We start from the raw sequence: 23,521 nt of genomic DNA, 5'->3' as shown, positions 1-23,521 counted from the left end.
CGCATGCGTTTTTCTATGTTCGCGTTTTGCCGCGTTTGACGACGCATGCGTCGTCTAGCCGTCTGCGTCTTGGCGCGGAAATGCAACATGTAGTAATTTTTAGAGGCGTCAATTTGCCGCCTGGAAACGCATGCGGCTGATTGCGCAAGGTTTGCGCCCAAAAAACGCATTGTAGTCTATGTAAACGCATGCGTTTTCCAGTACATGCGTTTGCTTGCGTTTGCCGACGCATGCGTCTCAATTGAGAAAAACATGTCTAGACACTGATAAGCCACCCCCCACATAGAAGGTGATAAAGGGAGGAAGTGGACATTTGCAGGTCACTAGTCAGCAGACTGCCTTGCAGACGAGACGCCCCACAGCCCCTTGGATCAGCAAACAAGCCTCAGAACTATGTGAGTATATCCTATCCAAAGCATTTCTTTTCTATAATCTGTGTCTATGTGCCCTAATTTCTGTCATTCCTTTCTTTCTGCACACATCAGAATGTCTTCTGCTTCTGATGAGGAAACGCCTGGGCCTGCACAAGGGGAACATGTCAGCGAAGTGAGTATTCACCTCCTCAGATTGGTAAGTATTCACTGTCACATCTACACATATGACAATGTATATTTTCCCTTTTTCAGACCACTTCTTCTACAGCGGAAGACACTGAGCAGGAGACTGGGCAGGAGCAGCGTAGTCACGGCCGGGCAACACGGCGGCATTGTGTAAGTATAGCTGGCTGAATGTGTATTGTATCCTCACTTTATAATTCTGGAATCTTCATTTCTTTCTACTTCTCTCTTTCTTTCCCTTTGGCTTCAGCACCAGTGTTTTTTTTTATTTCAATATTCATGCCATTCCTCTGATTCTGTTTTCTGTCTTCCGTATGTGAATGCCTCCAATATTAATGTCCTTTTTGTTGTTAGGTTCCAGAGGAGGATGAGGACCTAATTGAGAATGAACACCTCATCTCCCTGGTTCACGAGCGAGTCGCATTGTGGGACACCAGGGATCCACTGCACGCCAACAATGTGACGATCCGGAGGCTTTGGAATGAGGTGGCCGCAGCGTTGTGGGATGGCTGGGCCAATGCCCCGGCTCGGGTCCGTTCTGCATTTGGTAAGTATCGCAATGCAGTGTGATGTAGTCAATACCTTGGCCATGCTCACACAACTGTGTATGATGTCAGAAAGTCATTACTTTTTCACAGCACATACAGTTGTGTGACCATGGTCAAAAGACCATTGTCCTAACTATTATGTTTTGTTTTGCCAACAGTGTCAAAAGTGAAAACACGTTGGAGATCGATGAAGGACCGCTTCAACAAGGACCTGCGCCAAGAGAGCCGGCTTCCAAGTGGTTCTGCAGCAAGGATACGCAAATACAAGTACCACCGCATCCTTGCGTTTTTGAGACCAGTCCTTGCACGAAGAACGTAAGTATATTGGTTAAAAAAGAAAAAAAAATGGTGTATAATGCAATTTGTTGTTGGTCATTATTTCCCATCAGTATTTGTAATCCGAAACCTTGATTGATTGATAGATGCAGCAGTGGGGTACGTGTTCTTTGAATACTTTCCCTCACATAGTTCCTCTCCAGGTTTTGGCATACCAATACTGATTTGAAATACTGATCAAATACTGAGAGTGTGATGGCAGCCTGCACAACAGATCTATACTCAGCAAGTTAGGTGTCAGAAATAATGAATTCAGGATGCCAATGGCTCATCAATTCATTTTTCCTGACACTTGTCCTGGTGAGTATACAGGTGGCTTGTATGTCCTCTGTCGTCAATTCGTATTTCCCATCAGTATTTGTAATCCGAAACCTTGATTGATTGATAGATGCAGCAGTGGGGTACGTGTTCTTTGAATACTTTCCCTCACATAGTTCCTCTCCAGGTTTTGGCTTACCAATACCTTGTATAGAGATATGGCTTGTATTGCCTCCATCGTCTCTTCATAGTTTACATCAGTTTTTGTAATCCCCAAGGACTGGTCGATGCATGCAGAAGTATAGCATGTTGTTTTATGAAACTTTTATTCCTACTGTTGAACTCCTGGCTTGAAAATTCTGATGTAAAATTCACTACAAATAGTAGTGTGACCTTTCCCTATCTGAATGTGTATCTAACTGTTCAGTTATCTTTTTGTAAATGTTTTGTAATATTTTTTTTTTTTTTTTCCGCAGCACTTGGAGCTCCACTGTTGGCCCAGGTTCTGGAGCGGTCCTTCATCAGTCAGCCACGGACCCGTCCCAGCCATCCTCCAGCGCTGCAGCAAGTGGGCCTGCCACACAACCTGGAGACCAGGAAGCTGGTCCATCAGATGTTCCCCTTCCCCAGTCCTCTGCCTCTAGCCAATTTTTTATGGGCTCCTCCCGGCAGCGGCAGAGGGCCGCGGACAGGTCACTCATGCCCGAGTTTTTGCACTTGAGCTCGGTCTTCCATGAGGGACTCAAGGCGATGGGTGACCGACTGGATACTGCCATTCGTCATATGAGCACATGTATCCAGGAGGTAACCACAGCCCTTGCCCAAGTGAAAGCCGACCTCCAGAGGCCAGCACATCATTTTTTTAATCAGATAGAACAGGGCATGTCGGAACACCTTAGTCCTGAGCTCCAGATTACTATTATGCAGGCCTGCAATGCTGCTTACGTGCAGGCTATGCAGCAGAGTCGGTATTTTCAGCAGACAGTGGGGGCATTTCCAACAGTGCCCACACTGTCACGCTTTACATCAATGCCGACATCTGCTGCATACCACTGCACGGCCACCTCCATTCCAAACACTTCCGGACCGTATTATAGCACCACCACCATGCCCAGTGCAGTGGGTCAGCCCACCGCCACCACCATGACAACTGCTGCTCCTGCTTGGCCCTCCTCCACTGCCACCAGCATGCTGCCGCCGCCGGACCCTGCCCTGGTGTTTCCTGGCACCACCACTACCAGACTGCCGCCGCCGGACCCTGCCCTGGTGTTTCCTGGCACCACCACTACCAGACTGCCATTGCCGGACACTGCCCTGGCGTTCTCTGGCACCACCACTACCAGACTGCCGTTGCCGGACCCTGCCCTGGCGTTCTCTGGCACCACCACTACCAGACTGCCGTTGCCGGACCCTGCCCTGGCGTTCTCTGGCACCACCACTACCAGACTGCCGTTGCCGGACCCTGCCCTGGCGTTCTCTGGCACCACCACTACCAGACTGCCGTTGCCGGACCCTGCCCTGGCGTTCTCTGGCACCACCACTACCAGACTGCCATTGCCGGACACTGCCCTGGCGTTCTCTGGCACCACCACTACCAGACTGCCATTGCCGGACCCTGCCCTGGCGTTTCCTGGCACCACCACCACCAGACTGCCGTTGACGGACCCTGCCCTGGCGTTCCCTGCCACCACGACAACGTGCCCGCGCAAAACAAGAAAGGGGAAAGGCAAAAAAAAACAAAAAACCATAGCTATCCCTCCCCCCTCACCTCCCAATGTGTCTGTAATGTCTGGTTTGTCTCACCCTTCCAGTGTGTCTCAACCCTCTCATGTGTCTAGCCCTATCCCTGAATATCCTGACCCCAGTAGTTTCATAGCGCCTTCTCCTGCCACCCCTATGTCGGCTACAGTAATAAGCCAGACCTCACTACTCAACACCCCACAATATCGGCACTCAACCCCAAGCAGGCGCAGTTAATTTTTTGGTTTGTGTGTGTTTAATAAACCTGTGTTTTTTGCCCCAATAAGGTTTGGTTAATTGTGTATTTCGCCACCGTCACCACACAGCCTGCGCCAATAACAAATTATGCGTCAAACACATTTTTGGGGGCCACCTCCAACCTCCAGTACCTACTTAGCAGAACACTGAAGCTTGGTGTGTTTGGTTGAGAGATATGAGGTTGCCCCCAAAAATAACACTTGTATTTTCTCCAAAAACAGTTCTTTCTGTTTACTCCGTGACTTTTGGTCGCACACAGAAGACAAAATGGTGGTAATACACAGCACAACTATACTCAACAGGTCCTTTCTTATCCGAAACATTATTTATGACCCCTGACCTGCTGATTTTCGAAATGCATTGTATTACCTCCATTTTATCTTATTGGTACATATACATATATTTCACACAAAGTGAAGGAACAATGTACATGGCATATCTATACTCACCCGGACAAGTGTCAGGAAAAATGAATTCAAGAGCAAATAGCATCATGAATTCATTAGTTCAGACACGTGACTTGATGACTATAGATCTCTGGTGTAGGCTGCCATCACACTGTCAGTATTCGCTCTGTATTTTACAGCACTATTTGTAAGCCTAAACCTGGAGTGGAACTATGTGAGGAAAAGTACATTAAACAGATATGCACCACTAAAAGCATTTAACTACCGCTCCTGGTTTAGGCTTACAAATACTGATGTTAAGTACTGGACAAATACTGCGACAATAACGGACATCGTCTATACAGTCTGCGGCAAAAAGCTAATGGTGAACCAAGACAGGACTCACGTCAACAACCTAAGCCCAAAAACCCAAAGTGGTTTGTTAAGGAAATAGATAGGAGACATGGTGAAGAAAGTAAAACACAATTATTTTATTTGAAAAAACATTAACATTCCAAACATAAATTTGCAGACCCGAAACCAGCAGTACATTTTACACCATATTGTCCTGCCATGGCACACGTCCAATGTCAGAATCAAAAAACGCTGCAAATTGGTCCCGCATGTGGCCTACTTCAACTGTTGACCGCAGCGGATGATGACGGTAATCAGGCAAAGGGTTGGCAACAGGTTCATCAAGTTCTATGGTGTGTCGCTCCTTAGCCAGAATGAAATTGTGGAGAACCACACAGGCTTTAACTACCTCATCCACTGTCTCCATTTTTAGATTTATTGCAGTTGCTAGAATGCGCCATTTGGACACCATAATCCCAAAGGCACACTCTACTGTTCTGCGTGCCCTGGTTAGTCTGTAGTTGTAGATCCGTTTTGTGCGGTTCAAGTCCCGACTTGAATAGGGCTTCAGGAGATTTTCACTCATCTGAAAGGCCTCATCCCCAACCATTACAAATGGCAGCGGTGGGCCTTGAGTGTAGGGGAGTGGTCGTGGCTGTGGGAAATTAAAATTTTTGCCATAAACACGTCGGCCCATATCAGAGGTTTTAAAAGTCTGTGAATCGTTGCCACGGCCAAAAGCACCAATGTCCACAGCAATGAAGCGACAGTCCGCATCGGCTATTGCCATAAGAACTACAGAAAAATATTTTTTGTAGTTGAAGAACTGTGATCCCGTTCTGGCTGGTTTGGTAATCCGGATGTGCTTCCCATCCACCGCACCCAAACAGTTGGGAAAATCACAAACAGTCCAAAATTTGTCAGCAATTTCTTTCCACATGTCCTCCGTGGGTATGGGTATAAATTCCTCACGGAGAATGGTCCATAAAGCCCGGCAGGTTTCAAAAACAATTCCGGAGAGCGTGGAAATCCCAAGGCGGTACTGGAAATGAAGGGATGACAAGCTCTCTCCAGTTGCAAGAAATCTGTAGTAAGAATAAATAATTTACAAAATAGGCAAAAAAACATCAGACCTGCAAAAAATTTTTGTTAGCTTTTGTTTAGAATTATTACGTACCTTAAGGTAACCAGGAGACGTTCCGCTGGTGGAATGGCTCTACGGAGCTGTGTGTCCTGTCTCCGGATGGCTCCTTGGACACGATCAAGCAAATCCCGGAAAGAGTCTTGTGACATCCTGGTATATTCTGGGAATTTTTCTGGGTTCTCATTGAGCTCGCCATACAGGGTGTGATATGTACCACGGCTCTCCCGCAGTTCTACAATGGGGTGTTGCCAAAACCGCCTACGCCTTGTCCTTCTCTGTCTTTCCCGGTTTCGGTGTTGCTCCCAAGCAAACGCACATGCCAGAAAAATCTTGATGCTCAGATCCAGTTTAAAGTAATAGCTATCCATGTGAAGATCCATCTTCTCACAGGACACAGGAGCAAAATCTGAAGATTTCAGCTGTCCTAGGGTCTATATATAGATTTCACATAATACACGCCCTCTGTAGTCCCATTGGCTGGTTCTTGCATCTAGAATTTTTCTCTGGTGAAATTTTGCGCCATGCGCACAAAAAACGCAAACGCATAGAAAACGCAAGCAAAAGCATGTAAACGCTGCGTTTTAATGACGCATGCGGTAACCGTAAGCGTTTTAAAAACGCTGCGTTTACACGCGTTTTCATGCGTTTTTCGTGTCCTTCCGTTTGCGGATTAAACGCTGCAGATTCAAACGCTAATGTGAAAGTAGCTTTAGCGATGCAGTGTAACGCATTGCCACACGTCGCAACCGTCGTGCGACGTCAGACCGTCACCACCAAAAAACGTTGCATGTAACGTTTTTGGTGCGTCGTCTGCAGCATTTCCGACCACGCATGCGCGGCCGGAACTCCGCCCCTCCTCCCCGGACCTCACAATGGGGCAGCGGATGCGTTGAAAAACAGCATCCGCTGCCCCCGTTGTGCGGCGCTTTCACTACTAGCGTCGGTGCGCCACAACGTCGCATAGCGACGTGCAGTGCACGACGCTAGTGTGAAAGTAGCCTTACTACACTGCTATAATAATGTGCAGCGCACAGCAGGGACACGTCTCCAGCCACATCTGCATCATCTAATCATCCCAGTCGAGGTCCATTACCTCCCAGGACAGTAGGTGAAGTAACAAGATTACGCCGTGCTCCTCCTGAGTAGCTATTATTGGTCGGCACACACTTGAGCCGCGCAGAGGACGCTCTTGGGGTAGATCATTGAGCGCCGATCATTTCTCTTTCTACTCCAGGGCCACATGAAGGTCACGTCAGGTCTACAGCGAGGCCCGAAGCCCAAAGGTGGAATTCATCGGCTTTCAGGTAATAAATGTTGTAACCGGAAATAAAAGACCGAATCCGCTACAATCGGACTGTACCTAAATGATCATACAAATGTGGAAAAGAAAGGTTGTGGAGCCGCAGCGAGGCGAGGCGGCCACACCGCAGACATTTCTGCACGCCGCCTCCTTGGAAATGAAGATGGATGGTGTTTCTCCTGGCTGTTAAAATAACGTCTTTATTAATGAGGCTTTAGTGATAATGAGTAATCTCTTCCTGAAATGGGAAATGTATTTTTCTGTTTCTATACAAATATACATTTTGCAGCAAAGGGGTCGGTCATTTTTGAGCAAACAGCCTGGATTTTGGGCCGGTACTTGTAAATGCACTGATACGTTGTAACAAACTGTCAGGACAGGAAAAACATTTGTGCTGCTGATGTATAGTGGCATGCAAAAGTTTGGGCACCCAAGGTCAAAATTACTTTTAGGCTATGTTCACACATTGTTTTTTTCAGGGGTTTTTTATGCAAATTTCCAGCTGTGTTTTACAGTACAAGCAAAGTCTATGAGAAATAAGAAATCTCATGCACACAGCTTGGTTTATTTTGTGCTCAATGTTTTGTGCAATACCTTGTTTTTTTTGCAAAATGCAGCCTGTCGCTTTTTTCAAGAGAAAGCAATTAGTGCAAAAAAATCTGAAAAAATGCAGGTATCAATTTTGGCTGCATTTTTGGTGCCAAAACCTGATGAAGTAGAATCATATTTTTTTCTATGCACTAATGTTTATGAGCATGCACAAGAAACTAATGTACCCTGACAAAACCGTAACAAAAACTAAGCAAAACCTGCTTTTTTGAAGCAAGTTTGTTACTGCCAAGAAATCAGGTTTTGCCTGCCGATGCAAAAGTTTGGGCACCTTTGGAGATTTGTGTGCTCAGATAACTTTTACCAAGATTTTAGACCTTGATTAGCCTGTTAGGGTTATGGCTTGTTCACCGTCATCGTTAGGAAAGGCCAGGTGATGCAAATTTTCAGCTATATAAACACCCAACCTCCCCTAACCGTGTGCAAAATAACAGCAACCATGGATTCTTCTAAGCAGCTGCCGAGCACTCTGAAAATGGTGGAGGCCCACAAAGTAGGAGAGGCTATAAGAAGACATCAAAGAGTTTTCACGTTGCCATTTCCTCAGTTCAAAATGTAATTAAGAAATGTCAGTTACCAGGAACAGTGGAGGTCCAGATAAGGTCTGGAAGACCAAGCAAAATTAGAGTAAGCTGCTCGCAAGATTGCTAGAGAGGTGTTGTGAATTCTGCTTTTGGGTTCCCTCCGGTGGTAGTAGGTGGTAATGCAGTTGTCCCTGGGTTGCAGTCCTGGTCAGGTGTGTCTGCTGATTGCAGTTCTGACTGGGGTATTTAGGTGTGCAGGATTCATTAGTCCTTGCCAGTTGTCAATTGTTGTTGGGAGGTGTTGGACCTCTGCCTGGTTCCTCCTGTCATTCTGCCAAATCAGCAAAGATAAGTGTCTGTTTTTTTTTTCCTGTGGCACACATGCTGTGTGCTTCACAATTCAGCGCTATTCTTTGTGTTTTCTTGTCCAGCTTAGATTGTGTCAGTATTTTCTCAGTCTTGCTGGATTCTCTGGAGTGGCAGATATACATTCCATGTCTTTAGTTAGATTGTGGAACTTTTTGTATTTTCTGTTGTGGATATTTTTGGAAGGGTTTTAATACTGACCGCCTAGTAATCTGTCCTATCCTTTCCTATTTAGCTAGAGTGGCCTCTTTTGCTAAATCCTGTTTTCTACCTGCGTGTGTCTATTCTTCTCCTACTCACAGTCATTATTCATGGGGGGCTGCCTATCCTTTGGGGGTCTGCTCTGAGACCACGTACAACTGGCCAATAATGAGTTAAAGCATCATCATTCCATTTAGTCAAGGTACTGAAGCCTCCACCTCGAAAAACGAGAATCCAAAATCTTCTCAACCACATACTCCAGCTCCCCATCAACCAAAACAGGGGCCGGAGCATCAACAGAGGGAACAACGGGCACCACATATTTCCGCAATAAAGATCTATGGAAGCCATTATGGATAGCAAAAGAGGCCGCAAGCGTCAATCGAAAAGACACCGGATTAATAATCTCAGAAATCCTATAAGGACCAATAAACCGAAGCTTAAACTTAGGGGAAGAGACCTTCATAGGAACATGACGGGAAGACAACCAAACCAAATCCCCAACCCGAAGCCGGGAACCAACACACCGACGACGGTTAGCAAAACGTTGAGCCTCCTCCTGAGACAACACCAAATTGTCCACCACATGAGCCCAAATCTGCTGCAACCTGTCACCCACAGAATCCACACCAGGACAGTCAGAAGGCTCAACCTGCCCAGAAGAAAAACGAGGATGAAAACCAAAATTACAAAAAAAAGGCGAAACCAAAGTAGCCGAACTAGCCCGATTATTAGGACAAACTCGGCCAATGGCAAAAAGGCCATTCAGATTGATCGGCGTTTGCGGGAGCGTCAAACTGTGCGCGCTGTGGCGTCATCCTTAGAGCAAAGTCCTGAGCCAATGCATTGTGATAGGATTTTGTCTAGAACGGCACAACCTAAATTTCTGTTATCGGTGTCCTTGATCTGCTCATTGTCATCATTTTCTGTCATGGCGTTTGTGGATTCAGGCGCCGCCTTGAACTTAATGGATTTTGAGTTTGCCAGGCGTTGTGGTATTCCGGAGAATATTGTGTCCGACAGAGGTTCCCAGTTTGTTTCTAAGTTTTGGACACAGGTGACCATGCACATGGCGCCAGCCCATCAGGAAGATTGTCGATTTCTGGTGTTGCATAATCTGCATGATGTTATCGTGCTGGGTTTCCCGTGGTTGCAGGTACATAATCCTGTGTTGGATTGGAAATCTATGTCTGTGACTAGTTGGGGTTGTCAGGGGGTTCATAATGATGTTACTTTGATGTCAATCTCCTCTTCTTCCTCTTCTGAAATTCCAGAGTTTTTGTCTGATTTTCAGGATGTATTCGATGAGCCCAAGTCCAGTTCCCTTCCACCGCACAGGGACTGTGATTGTGCGATTGACTTGATTCCAGGCAGTAAGTTTCCTAAGGGACGACTTTTCAACCTGTCTGTGCCTGAACATACCGCCATGCGGAGTTATGTTAAGGAGTCTTTAGAGAAAGTTTTCATGCGGCTCCAAGGTCACCGGATCATAACAGAGAGTCAAATCAGAACCCCCACTTGACTGCAAAAAATCTTCAGAAAGATTTAGCAGACTCTGGAGTTGTGGTACATTGTTCTACTGTTCAGAGACCCCTGCACAAATATGGCCTTCATGGAAGAGTTATCAGAAGAAAACCTCTCCTGCGTCCTCACTATAAAATTCAGCATCACAAGTATGAAAAGAAAATCTAAACAAGCTTGATGCATTGTAAAGATTATAAGGGATAACTCAGGAGACTCTTTGCATGGAACAAGACAACCACAGGACACAGTTTTATAAGTGGTAAAGTCTATATTATCACACGGTGATTCAAACAGGTGCAGAGAGAAACTCAAGTCCACAACACTTGGTGTAAATATTAAACGCAGCTTAACAGTCTATAGGAAACTTCAGAGGAAAATGCAATCACGCAGAAAGTCTGTGAAGCACAATTATTCTTGAGGATACTTGACACGAATAAGTCCTTGGTAGTCCAAACACAGATATGCTTATAAGGCAGTTGAAATAATATCTTAGCACAACCAGGGAGGCCTGGGTAAAAGTCTCAGGTTTAAGCAGAGCAGCAACAGCTTACATGTCCAGCAAATGCAGATGGAAACAAACACAAGCAGCCAGATGGAGGATTACTGGAAACCGATGTATGAGCAGAAACTCAGAGCAGAGTAGCAGGATCTCCACACAGGTTCACAGGAGCAGGTGCAAAGCCAGGGAGTCGTCAGGAGCTGGATGCAAGGCAGAATACTCTAGCACAGACTAAAGGCTGGGGTGGAGTTATATAGCAGGAAGACACAGTGCACATGAGACCAAAGACGCCATCTTGGAAAAGGGCAGTAATGCACAAAAGGTAATCAAAATGTTCAGAGTCCTGACATGCATTTTTGAAACAAGTCCTGTGGACCAATGAGGTTAAAATAGATCTCTCTGGCCACAATGATCGAAGGTATGTGTGGAGAAAAAAAGGGCGCATAATTTCAGGCAAAGAACATCTCAACAACTATGAAGCATGGGGGTGATAAATCATTATTTAGGGTTGTGTGGCAGCCAATGGCACAGGAAACATTTCACGGGTAGAGGGAAGAATGGATTCAATACATTTCAACAAAGTCTTGATGCAAACATAACACCATCTGTAAAAAACTGAAGTTAAAAAGAGGAAGAGGATATCTGCTACAAATGGAGAATGATCCTAAGGGCTGTCCCACACGTCCAGATAATTCCGGTACCGGAAAAAATCGGTACCGGACTTATCCGTGTCCGTGTGCCCATGAGCTCACGTAGGCCATACGTGCGGCACACATGTGCCGCCCGTGTGCCGAGTGGGTACCACACGGAGCGTGTGGTTCCCACGCGTGTGGTACACTGCATCGTGCTGAAGCCGCGATTCATATCTTCTGTGCAGCAGCGTTTGCTGCACAGAAGATATGAATAATAGTGTTTAAAAGAAAGATCTATCTGTCCGCCGCCCTCCCACCCCCTGTGCGCCCCCCCGCTGTTCTGAAAATACTCACCCGCTTCCCTCGTTGACTGTTGATGCTTCCTGTCCTGGCTGCACCGCCTACTGTATGCGGTCACGTGGGGCCGCTCATTTACAGTCATGAATAGGCGGCTCCACCCCTATGGGAGGTGGAGCCACATATTCATGACTCTAATCGGCGGCCCCACGTGACCGCATACAGTAGAAGGGGCGGCCAGCACAGGAAGCATCGACAGCCAAGGAGGGAAGCGGGTGAGTATGTTCAGAACAGCGGGGGGGGGGGGCGCACAGGGGGTGGGATGGCGGCGGACAGATAGATCTTTCTTTTAAACACTATTATTCATATTTTCTATGCAGCAAACGCTGCTGCACAGAAGATATGAATCGCGGCTTCAGCACCATGTGGGGGGGACAGCGCTTACTGTAGCGCTGTCTCCTGCACGCCACACGGACTGCACACGGAGAAGGTCCGTGTGTGGTCTGTGTTTTACACGGACCCATTGACTTTAATGGCACTGACATGTCTCCGTGTTTGGCACACGGAGACACGGTCCGCAAAAAATCAATGACATCTGCACAGATGCATTGATTTTAATGGGTCTACGTGTGTCAGTGTCTCCGGTACGTGAGGAAACTGTCACCTCACGTACCGGAGCCACTGACGTGTGAAACCGGCCTAAGGCTGTGTGGACACGTTGCGGATTTACTGCGGTTTTTTTCCGTGCAGAAGAGCTGCAGATTCACAAGTGATTTACAGTACAATGTAAATCAATGGAAAAAAAAATGCTGTACTAATGGTGTGGAAAATTCCGCACGGAAATGCTGCGGATTAACCCCTTCACCCCAAAGCCTGTTTTCACCTAAGTGACACGGCCAATTTTTAGAATTCTGACCACTGTCACTTTATGAGGTCATAACTCTAAAACGCTTCAACGGATCCTGGTGATTCTGACATTGTTTTCTCGTGACATATTGTACTTCATGATAGTGGTAAAACTTCTTCGATATGACTTGCATTTATTTGTCAAAAAAACAAAAATTTGTCGAAAATTATGAAAATTTAGCAATTTACAAACTTTTAGTTTTTATGCCCTTAAATTAGAGAGTTATATCTCATAATATAGTTAATAAACAACATTTCCCACATGTCTGCTTTACATCAGCACAATTTTGGAAACATAATTTTTTTTTGTTAGGGAGTTATAAGGGTTAAAAGTTGACCAGAGATTTCTCATTTTTGCAACAAAATTTGCAAAACCATTTTTTTTACGGACCACCTCACACTTGAAGTGACTTTGAGGGGTCTATATGACAGAAAATAACCAAAAGTGACACCATTCTAAAAACTGCACCCCTCAAGGTACTCAAAACCATATTCAAAAAGTTTATTAACCCTTCAGGTGCTTCACAGGAATTTTTGGAATGTTTAAAAAAAATTGAACATTCAACTTTTTTTTCACAAAATTTTTAATTCAGATCCAATTTGTTTTATTTTACCAAGGGTAACAGGAGAAATTGGACCAAAAAAGTCGTTGTACAATTTGTCCAGAGTACGCCGATACCCCACATGTTGGGGTAAACCATTGATTGGGCACATGGCAGAGCTCGGAAGGGAAGGAGCGCCATTTGACTTTTCAATGCAAGATTTGCTGGAATTGAGATCGGAACCCATGTCGCAATTGGAGAGCCCCTGATGTGCCTAAACAGTGGAAACCCCCACAAGTGACACCATTTTGGAAAGTAGACCCTCTAAGGAACTAATCTAGATGTGTGGTGAGCACTTTGAACCTCCAAGTGCTTCACAGAAGTTTATAATGTAGAGCCGTAAAAAAAAATTCATATTAATTTTCACAAAAAATTATCTTTTTGCCCCAAATTTTTTATTTTCCCAAGGGTAACAGGATAAATTGGACCCCAAAAGTTGTTGTGCAATTTGTCCTGAGTACGCTGATATTTCATATATGGGGATAAACCACTGTTTGGGCGCATGGCAGAGCTCGGAAGGGAAGGAGCGCCATTTGACTTTTCAATGCAAAATTGGCTGGAATTGAGATCGGAACCCATGTCGTGTTTGGAGAGCCCCTGACGTGCCTAAACAGTGGAAACCCCCACAAGTGACACCATTTTGGAAAGTAGACCCTCTAAGGAACTAATCTAGATGTGTGGTGAGCACTTTGAACCTCCAAGTGCTTCACAGAAGTTTATAATGTAGAGCCGTAAAAAAAAATTCATATTAATTTTCACAAAAATGATCTTTTTGCCCAAAATTTTTTATTTTCCCAAGGGTAACAGGATAAATTGGACCCCAAAAGTTGTTGTGCAATTTGTCCTGAGTACGCTGATACTTCATATATGGGGAAGGGAAGGAGCGCCATTTGACTTTTCAATGCAAAATTGGCTGGAATTGAGATCGGAACCCATGTCGTGTTTGGAGAGCCCCTGACGTGCCTAAACAGTGGAAACCCCCACAAGTGACACCATTTTGGAAAGAAGACCCCCTAAGGAACTTATCTAGATGTGTGGTGAGCACTTTTAACCCCCAATTGTTTCACTAAAGTTTAGAATGTAAATTTTTTCTTTCTACAAAATGATGTTTTAGCCCGCAATTTTTTTTTATCCCAAGGGTAACAGGAGAAATTGGACCACAAAAGTTATTGTCCAATTTGTCCTGACTACGCTGATACCCCATACATTGGGGGGAACCACTGTTTGGGCGCACGGCAGAGCTCGGAAGGGAAGGAGCGCCGTTTGAAATGCAGACTTAGATGGATTGGTCTGCAGGTGTCATGTTGCATTTGCCGAGCCCCTGATGTACCTAAACAGTAGAAACCCCCCACAAGTGACCCCATATTGGAAACTAGACCCCCCGAGGAACTTATCTAGATGTGTTGTGAGAACTTTGAACCAACTAGTGTTTCACTACAGTTTATCACGCAGAGCCGCAAAAATAAAAAATATTTTTTTTTCCACGAAAATGATATTTTAGCCCCCACGTTTTTATTTTCCCAAGGGTAACAGGAGAAATTGGACAACAAAAGTTGTTGTCCAATTTGTCCTGAGTACGCTGATACCCCATATATGGGGAAGAACCACTGTTTGGGCGCACGGCAGAGCTCGGAAGGGAAGGAGCGCCGTTTGAATTGCAGACTTAGATGGATTGGTCTGCAGGTGTCATGTTGCATTTGCAAAGCCCCTGATGTACCTAAACAGTAGAACCCCCCCACAAGTGACTGCATATTGGAAACTAGACCCCCCAGGGAACTTATCTAGATGTATTGTGAGAACTTTGAACCAACACGTGTTTCACTACAGTTTATCACGCAGAGCCGTGAAAATAAAAAATATTTTTTTTTCCACGAAAATGATATTTTAGCCCTCCACGTTTTTATTTTCCCAAGGGTAACAGGACAAATTGGACCCCAAAAGTTGTTGTCCAACTTGTCCTGAGAACGCTGATACTCCATATTTTGGGGGAAACCACTGTTTGGGCGCACAGGAGAACTCGGAAGGGAAGGAGCACTGTTTTAGTTTTTCAAAGCAGAATTGGCTGGAATTGAGATCGGACGCCATGTCGCGTTTGGAGAGCCCCTGATGTGCCTAAACAGTGAAAACTCCCCAATTCTAACTGAAACCCTAACCCCAACCCTAACCCCAGCCCTAACCCTAGCCCTAACCCCAACCCTAACCCTAGTCCTAACCCTAGCGCTACTTTCACACTAGCGTTTTTTTGCATACGTCGCAATGCGTCGTTTTGGCGAAAAAACGCATCCTGCAAAGTCATCTGCAGGATGTGTTTTTTCCCCATAGACTAACATTAGCGACGCATTGCGACGTATTGACACATACGGTTGCGTCGTGTTGTGGCGGACCGCCGGCAGCAAAAAACGTTACATGTAACTTTTTTGTGCCGACGGTCCACCATTTCCGACCGCGCATGCGCAGCTGGAACTCCGCCCCCACCTCCCCGCACCTCACAATGGGGCAGCGGATGCGTGGAAAAACAGCATCCGCTGCCCCCGTTGTGCGGCGCTTGCACAGCATGCGTCGGTACGTCGGGCCGACGCAGCACGACGGCTCCGTACCGACGATAGTGTGAAAGTAGCCTAACGGGAAAATGGAAATAAATATATTTTTTAAAATTGTATTATTTTTCTCTAACTAAGGGGGTGATGAAGGGGGGTTTGATTTACTTTTATAGCGTTTTTTAGCGGATTTTTATGGTTGGCAGCCATCACACACTAAAAGACGCTTTTTATTGCAAAAAATAGTTTTTGCATCACCACATTTTAAGAGCTATAATTTTTTCATATTTTGGTCCACAGAGTCATGTGAGATCTTGTTTTTTGCGGGACGAGTTGACGTTTTTATTGGTACCAATTTCGGGCACATGACATTTTTTGATCGCTTTTTATTCCGATTTTTGGGAGGCGGAATGAACAAATACCAGCAATTCCTGAAATTCTTTTAGGGGGGGCGTTTATACCGTTACGCGTTTGGTAAAAAGGATAAAGCAGTTTTATTCTTCGGGTCAGTACGATTACAGCGATACCTCATTTATGTAATTTTTTTATGTTTTGGCGCTTTTACACAATAAAAACTATTTTATATAAAAAAATAATTGTTTTTGCATCGCTTTATTCTGAGAGCTATAACTTTTTTATTTTTCTGCTGATGATGCTGTATTGCGGCTTTTTTTTTGCGGGACAAGATGACGTTTTCAGCGGTACCATGGTTATTTATATCCGTCTTTTTGATCGCGTTATTCCACTTTTTGTTTGGCGGTATGAGAATAAAGCGTTGTTTTTTGCCTCGGTTTTTTTTTTTTTTTTTTTTACGGTGTTCACTGAAGGGGTTAACTAGTGATATAGTTTTATAGGTGGGGTCATTACGGACGCGGCGATACCAAATATGTGTACTTTTATTGTGTGATTTTTTTTTATTTAGATAAAGAAATGTATTTATGGGAATATTTTTTTTTTTTCTTTATTTAGGATTTTTTTTTTTTTTTTTTTTTTTACACATGTGGAAATTTTTTTTTTTACTTTTTTACTTTGTCCCAGGGGGGACATCACAGATCGGTGATCTGACAGTGTGCACAGCACTCTGTCAGATCACCGATCTGACAGACAAGGGCAGAGGCTTGCCGGCGCCTGCTATTAGGAACTCTCTGCAGGCGCCGGCAAGCTAGGGCATCTCATGACCCGGAAGGAGTCCCGCGGCCATCTTGGATCCGGGGACTCCTTCCAGGTCACCGGAGCAGCGCGATCTCATCGCGCTGCTCCGGTGGGAGAGCGCAGGGAGCCCCCGTCCCTGCGCGATCCCCCTTTATGCCGCTGTCACTATTGACAGCGGCAGCAGAGGGGTTAAATGCCCGCGATCGGCGATAGTGCCGATCGTGGGCATTGCTGTGGGGTGTCAACTGTCATATACAGCTGACACCCACACCCGATCACCGCGGCGCTCAGCGTGAGACCGCGGTGATCGGGGCGCCGTACTAGTACTGCGGCTGGCACTAATGCAGTGCCGGCAGCGCAGTACTAGTACGGCGCATGTCGGGAAGGGGTTAAAAGAAGGAGCATGTCACTTTTGTGTGGATCTGCAGCTTTTTGTACCCATTTCATTATAGAAATCCACAGGGGTAAAAACGCATGTAATCCAAACAAAATCCGCAGTAAATCTGCATTAAAAAAACGCATCAAATCCGCACCTGTGTTTTCTGCTAAGACATGCAGAATCCACACAAAAAATTCCAGAGGCATATCCGCAACGTGTGCACATATCCTAAATGCCAAAATGCGCGTCGGGGTGTGGGTCTCCAGGGACACTGTATCTACACTGACACCCAGGTAATGTGCTGGCTATTCTGATCATTATTCTATACATTAGTTATGTGCAGCTTTTTTACACCACTTGGTATTAATGTTATGTAGCGCCCCCACTGCCGCAGGGCCGAGGGGTACCCGGTACCGGGCCTCTGAGTCTCTGCTCTGGGGTTGTCACGGTGGCTAGACCCGGTCCGTGACCCTGCTGAGGGACGTACAGTGATAGATGTGACGGATGTAGATGGTGATGGTGGTATAGTTATGAAGTGCCGGTCGCAGCAAATAACGAGGACACCAGGTTGCAGTCTCTTTACCTCTTTACTGAAGATCTCTGGGTCCTCAGTCCGGAATCCGGATAACCAGGCTGCGCAAGTCCGGCCGGTCCAATGGCACCTCCAGAGTTCTCTTAACAGGTGGAAATCTGTGCCTTCCTTCTAGCGCTAGGTGTTGCGGTCCTTCCCTGCTGTGCTTACGGAAAGTCCCCACAACTGTTGTGTCTGTTTCTTAAGTTCCCTCACAACTCGATTAGATGATGTTCTGCTAATCCTCCGTCCCTCCCTGATGTTACGGTTAGGACGGCACCCGTATGACGGGTAGGCTCGGAGCTCTTCCGGGACCCTAGAGTCGCCCCTCTCCACAAGTTGCCCCCCAAGACTGCATAGGTGATTTGGGTGAGACAGCCCGCCTTAGACTGACTGTCCTGCCGTTGGTTTAGAGTATTGCCTGAAGCTGAATATTGTAATACTCCCTCGGCGTTCCGGCCGCCCGGTTGTGCGCCTCAGTAGGATGTTGCCTTGGTCTCACAGCACGACTCCTACTGGTATTCTCCTTCTTGCTTTGATCTCGTTTCTCACTCAGCACAATCTATCTCGCTTCTAATCCTTCCTTGGGCACCGCCGCTATGCTGAGCAGGCACGGTCCCGTTACATTCCTTCTTGTAGCCAGGCCTCTGTCAGGATCCCACCCCTGACAGGGACCCTACCGAATCTTCTCCCACAACACCCTCTGCCACAAGGTGTTGCCTGGTTCCAACCCAGTCAGCTTTCTGATCTAACTTCCTGCCTGACCCCCAGTTTACCCACAATGGTGGGGAGTGGCCTAATGAATAGAACCCTTAGCTCCCCCTGGAGGCCCGGCTGTGAAATGTATTGGTGTCTGTGATACCTGGTCAGATGAACTCCTTCAGTGCCATCGGACGTACCATAGCTCCCCTTAGTGGCGGAGCCACAGTACTGCAATGACCAGGACTCTGGGGCGCTGCAGTTACTCATTCACCGCTCATATACTCATATTTAACGCTTCATTATATGCACAAGCACTTTACCTTGCCTTTGCTTCACTTACCCAGGTGTCCATCTTTAAACCCTGCAATATCATCTTTTTTTCAACACTATATTTGGTTATGTAATTCACTAACCAATATCATATTTTTTGTACTTTATGCTTATAGCTTGCATTGTATTGTGTTGTTTCTTTTTGATATTTGCACTTATTTCATGATTTTGATTTCATTATGTAATTGTCCTTGGCAGTTATGTTACAAATAAAGATATACCTTTTATTTTATACTTTTTGGACTCTTTAATTCGGCTTGTTTTCTCTGTATATATTTAGTTTCACCGATGGGTCTATAGTTATCACTCACACACACACACACACACACACACACACACACACACACACACACAGTGATGTTTCTTCTTTTGCTCACCTCTAGTATTCCCACCTTTGGTTAGTATTTAGCTATTATACCCGTGTATGTTTTTCCGCGACATTCATTGTGTAGCAGTACTGAGCAGTATAGCTGTGATGCCAACACTGGAGTGATTAACAATTACTAAAAGCAGCAGTAGCATGGAGGACATTATCCAGCACTATTGAACAGTGCAGCTGTGAAACCAGCACTGGAATAAGCTAAAACACTAATAAAAACAATAAACAGCATCCTCCCTGTATGTCTCAGCTCACTCTGCCCTCCATAGACATAAATGGACAACTGTAAGCTAATCCCTCAGTGAACTGGCAGTCCGTTCTGTCTCGTCTTGAGCAGGAAGGATCTCAGTTTTTTTCCAAGGAAATGAGTTCAGTAGGAGCCTTAGGGAAGAAGTGGCTCATAAGTGGAGAAAGAAGCAGATTTGTCTGGTAAGATATATTGCAGCTTCTTATATTCACTTGTTCTTTTTATTTATGCGACCGTCTGACGACTGATACTATGTGACCTACATTACCGTGTGTGCACAGGCTCAGTCCACTCGTTGTGGAGGACATATGGACACGGAGGAATTAGTTATGTTCCAAGGATAGAAACTGCCCTGGGCATTGGATAAGCTCTTAGGAATTCACATTAAGATCCGAAAACCTGTCACCTCTGGAGCTGGAGGCTTCAAGGCAAGTGCGCGGCGGCACAGACCTGTCAGATTGGTAAGTGATCCCTATGCAGAGCTGGCTGTGCACCTCATAATGAGACCCTAACAGGCCGTCGCCGAGGACGTTCATCTCCCCCTGATGCCCATACAAATCAGCAGATCCCCGGCTCCCCTGAAATCTCCATCCTTCAGGCCCCCCTCACATATCGGCTTCATGCATTATACAAGGGGCCACTGCACTGTGTATAGGGGAGCGGTCGGTAACAGCAAGCAGCGCCCCGCTGTCCCCCCAGTCCCAAGGTTAGGATAAGGCGTGATTGGGGGATAACCCCCAGTCATAGTCCATATTCCGCTGCTGCATAGAAACCTAAATGGTTAACTGCCGGGAAACTAATTTCACCCCACCAGTTATAAAGGGTTAATCATTATTTAATGAACGTGGTCATGTCATTTGTGCAAAAAAATTGCATTTTTTCAATATTTCACTTGCATTTTCCTGAAGAGCAGGAGGCGATTATCTGTACAGTCAGGCCTCCAGCGACACATTTGCTACATTTGTAACAGAAATTGGCACGAACCATGGCAGAGACCTCTGCGGTCCATCACTGGTGCACATGTAGGGGATCACGAAGTCTATTAACGGGGTTGCCTGGCACTAGTGAATTCTGCAGTGGACAGTGAGGATGTGCACCATCAGCAGGAATCGTGATCCTGTACGACCCATTAGAGGAGGACACGAGACCTGCAGCAGCTGTCGGTAGACGCGCTACCCTAGGTCCCTGAAGTTCTTGTTGTACCGCACTACATGTAATATAATTAGTACCTGGCACCCATTCACAGTATTTTCATGGACTGGTCAGTATGGGGCTTTCATGGACTGGTCAGTATGGGGCTTTCATGGACTGGTCAGTATGGGGCTTTCAGGGACTGGTCAGTATGGGGCTTTCAGGGACTGGTTAATATGGGGCTTTCAGGGACTGGTCAGTATGGGGCTTTCAGGGACTGGTTAATATGGGGCTTTCAGGGACTGGTTAGTATGGGGCTTTCAGGGACTGGTTAGTATGGGGCTTTCAGGGACTGGTTAGTATGGGGATTTCAGGATCTGGTCAGTGTGGGGGCTTTTGTGGACTGGTCAATATGGGGCTTTCGTGGACTGGTCAGTATGGGGCTTTCGTGGACTGGCCAGTATGGGGCTTTCGTGGACTGGCCAGTATGGGGCTTTCGTGGATTGGTCATTATGGGGCTTTCGTGGACTGGTCAGTATGGGGCTTTCGTGGACTGGTCAGTATGGGGCTTTCGTGGACTGGCCAGTATGGGGCTTTCATGGACTGGCCACTATGGGGCTTTCATGGACTGGCCACTATGGGGCTTTCATGGACTGGCCACTATGGGGCTTTCATGGACTGGTCAGTATGGGGCTTTTCCCCCCGGCTTTTATACGTTGGAAGCTTCACTCTTTCTTCTGTTTGCTGCGTTCTGTAATCATAACAGCTCTGAAATTCTGTATTCTGAGCCACAATGGCCCCCGAACATTGCGCAAAGCCTCCATCATCCATGGCTGCCCCAGAGTATCAGACACAGTGTGCAGTGCCCCTACGTGGTGCCCAATAAGCTCCTTCTGAACAGCACGAATCACAATGCAGAGAGCATGGAATGGTCCATGGCCGTAACGATAGTTGTGCAGAGATTTCGGTCACACCCAGGAGACCAAAAGTCTCTTTATCCCCGGCTTCCAGTAACCCCAATACTGAAGCAGGCAATCGGGACAATACCTCCGGTGAAAAGCTGCCAATGTAATGTCTGCCACAAAAATGAACAAAAAAAGTTACACATAATTTGGCCAGTTCATGCATGCCTATCAACCAATGACGAGGTGGTCTCAAAACTGCTGGATCCTAACTTGTCTAGTGTGAACACCTCTCTAAGACTGAAGTCTGAATTCCTGGGTAGATGTGAATACCTCTCTTCCAAGTCTGAATTGGCCGAATTATGTGCTAAGCATCTCATTTTTTCCCAGTATCTAGAAGCCGTATTGCTATTCATATTTCATGTTTTTCACATTGACATGCTTTAGCACTACAGAGTGCAACTTTTTTTGTTTATTGAACATGGAGGCAGCTGCTCCTAGTTGGCACCTGTTCACATTAGCTTAGAAATGGCAGTCAGTTTTTTGACGTTGCCACAAAAATGGCCGAGAAAATTCCATCCACTTATCAAAACCTAACGTAGAGCAAGTAATCTGCCAGTAACTTCTGTTTATTCCTGTTATACGAGGACACTTTTGGCGGTCCGCCCTCCACCACCCAGCAAGCCATCAGGGTAGGTGGTTCTGTTTATCGCAGAGTAGTAGCACACGGCCCCTCTCTCGTCTGTTGCCGACTTGTGAATCCCCCTTGGCAGCAGCAACTATCTGAAGAACATTGCATCCACCCTGAACGCTCCATCTTTTTGTGCTGACATTTTTTCTCTAATTGTTATCTTAAATTAATTAGAACAGAGATCAAGGGGGAATTGATGACAAAAAAAGACCTGGGAGATAACAAGGAGTGTTAATTATATGAAGGGTGAGAGCGACCATTACAACCCCCCATCTTCGCCTTCTCTCATAGTTCTCATTGTGCTCCAGCTTTTAGAATTGAAAGACGCCCCATATTCCCTGCGGCATTTCTTCCTGAAAATAGTCCTGATCTTCCAACATGCCGAGCAGGCATCGGGGGTGTATGAAAGGGCAAACACCGAAAGCCACCAAGTAGGAAAACAATGAGGGGTATTTATGGTTACCCCTTGTAGATTGTGAGCCCTCGCGGGCAGGGTCCTCTCTCCTCCTGTACCAGTTGTGACTTGTATTGTTCAAGATTATTGTACCTGTTTTTATTATGTATACCCCTCCTTACATGTAAAGCGCCATGGAATAAATGGCGCTATAATAATAAATAATAATAATAATTGCCCTCTCAGAGCCTGGACCTCAACACATCCATCACCACCGGGATGAACTGGAGATTGTGAGCCCGGCTGCCGCCCAACATCAGGATCAGATGTCACAAATGCTCTTCTGGATGAAGGGGCAAAAAATACCACAAACAACTCCAAAATCACCTAGGTTCCTCATTTTTCCACAATCTCTATCAACGGATTATCGGATACTCACAATGCCATTTGTTGTGAGAAAAGCCTGTGGCCCTCCTATAAATTCTGATATGGTGTCGGCCATTACTGCCTCTTGTGATCGGCTTTCCACTGTTCTAACTGTAAAGAACCCTTTCCTATTTAGCTGCTGGAATCGCCTTTCCTCCACCAGTAATGAGTGCCCCCTGGTCCTTTGTAAGGTGTTTGGAAGGGATATGGCTTGTTAGATATACGAAATATGCGATGGATGTAAGTCATCCACCCCGGCATGTTGTGTCAGTGTGCGAGAGATGAGCTCTTCTGTTCCTGGTGAGACGTGTCTGGACTGCAGCAGGCACCATCGATGTCCAGTATGATGAAAACACTGGAAGTGACAGGATGGCAAGTGCAGTACAGTGCGGCTCTACACAGAAAGTGAGGGATCCAGAGCTTCAATCTGTGATGAAATTCCTTACAAATGAGGGAAGAAGTCTACAGAGATCCCGGCTAGGATGATTGTCGAATGTTTTGGGCCAAACATGGAATCAATTGAAGATGTTCAAGGCAACCTGTCAAAGCTTCTTCAAAGGACATGTGCCGTAAAGTGGGTGGAGGCCAAAATTTTAGAAGATCGTGGGGGTCATAGTCAGTGTCATACAGGTGCGGACT

At 46.0% G+C, this 23,521-nt stretch overlaps 1 protein-coding gene across 1 annotated transcript; it reads left to right on the top strand.

The window, feature by feature from the left end:
* Positions 1-714: 714 nt before the first annotated feature.
* Positions 715-22,753, top strand: LOC143766983 (uncharacterized). Its single transcript, XM_077255004.1, has 4 exons — positions 715-1,420; positions 2,176-3,077; positions 22,354-22,493; positions 22,703-22,753. The coding sequence occupies exons 1-4, from the start codon at positions 1,293-1,295 to the stop codon at positions 22,751-22,753; spliced, it is 1,221 nt and encodes a 406-aa protein (XP_077111119.1). The 5' UTR covers positions 715-1,292.
* Positions 22,754-23,521: the final 768 nt, after the last annotated feature.

This window comes from Ranitomeya variabilis, chromosome 4 (genome assembly GCF_051348905.1).
Source record: "Ranitomeya variabilis isolate aRanVar5 chromosome 4, aRanVar5.hap1, whole genome shotgun sequence".
Lineage (NCBI taxonomy): Eukaryota > Metazoa > Chordata > Amphibia > Anura > Dendrobatidae > Ranitomeya > Ranitomeya variabilis.
Note: the sequence above shows the minus strand (reverse complement) of the source record. Positions and strands in the feature narration are given on the sequence as shown.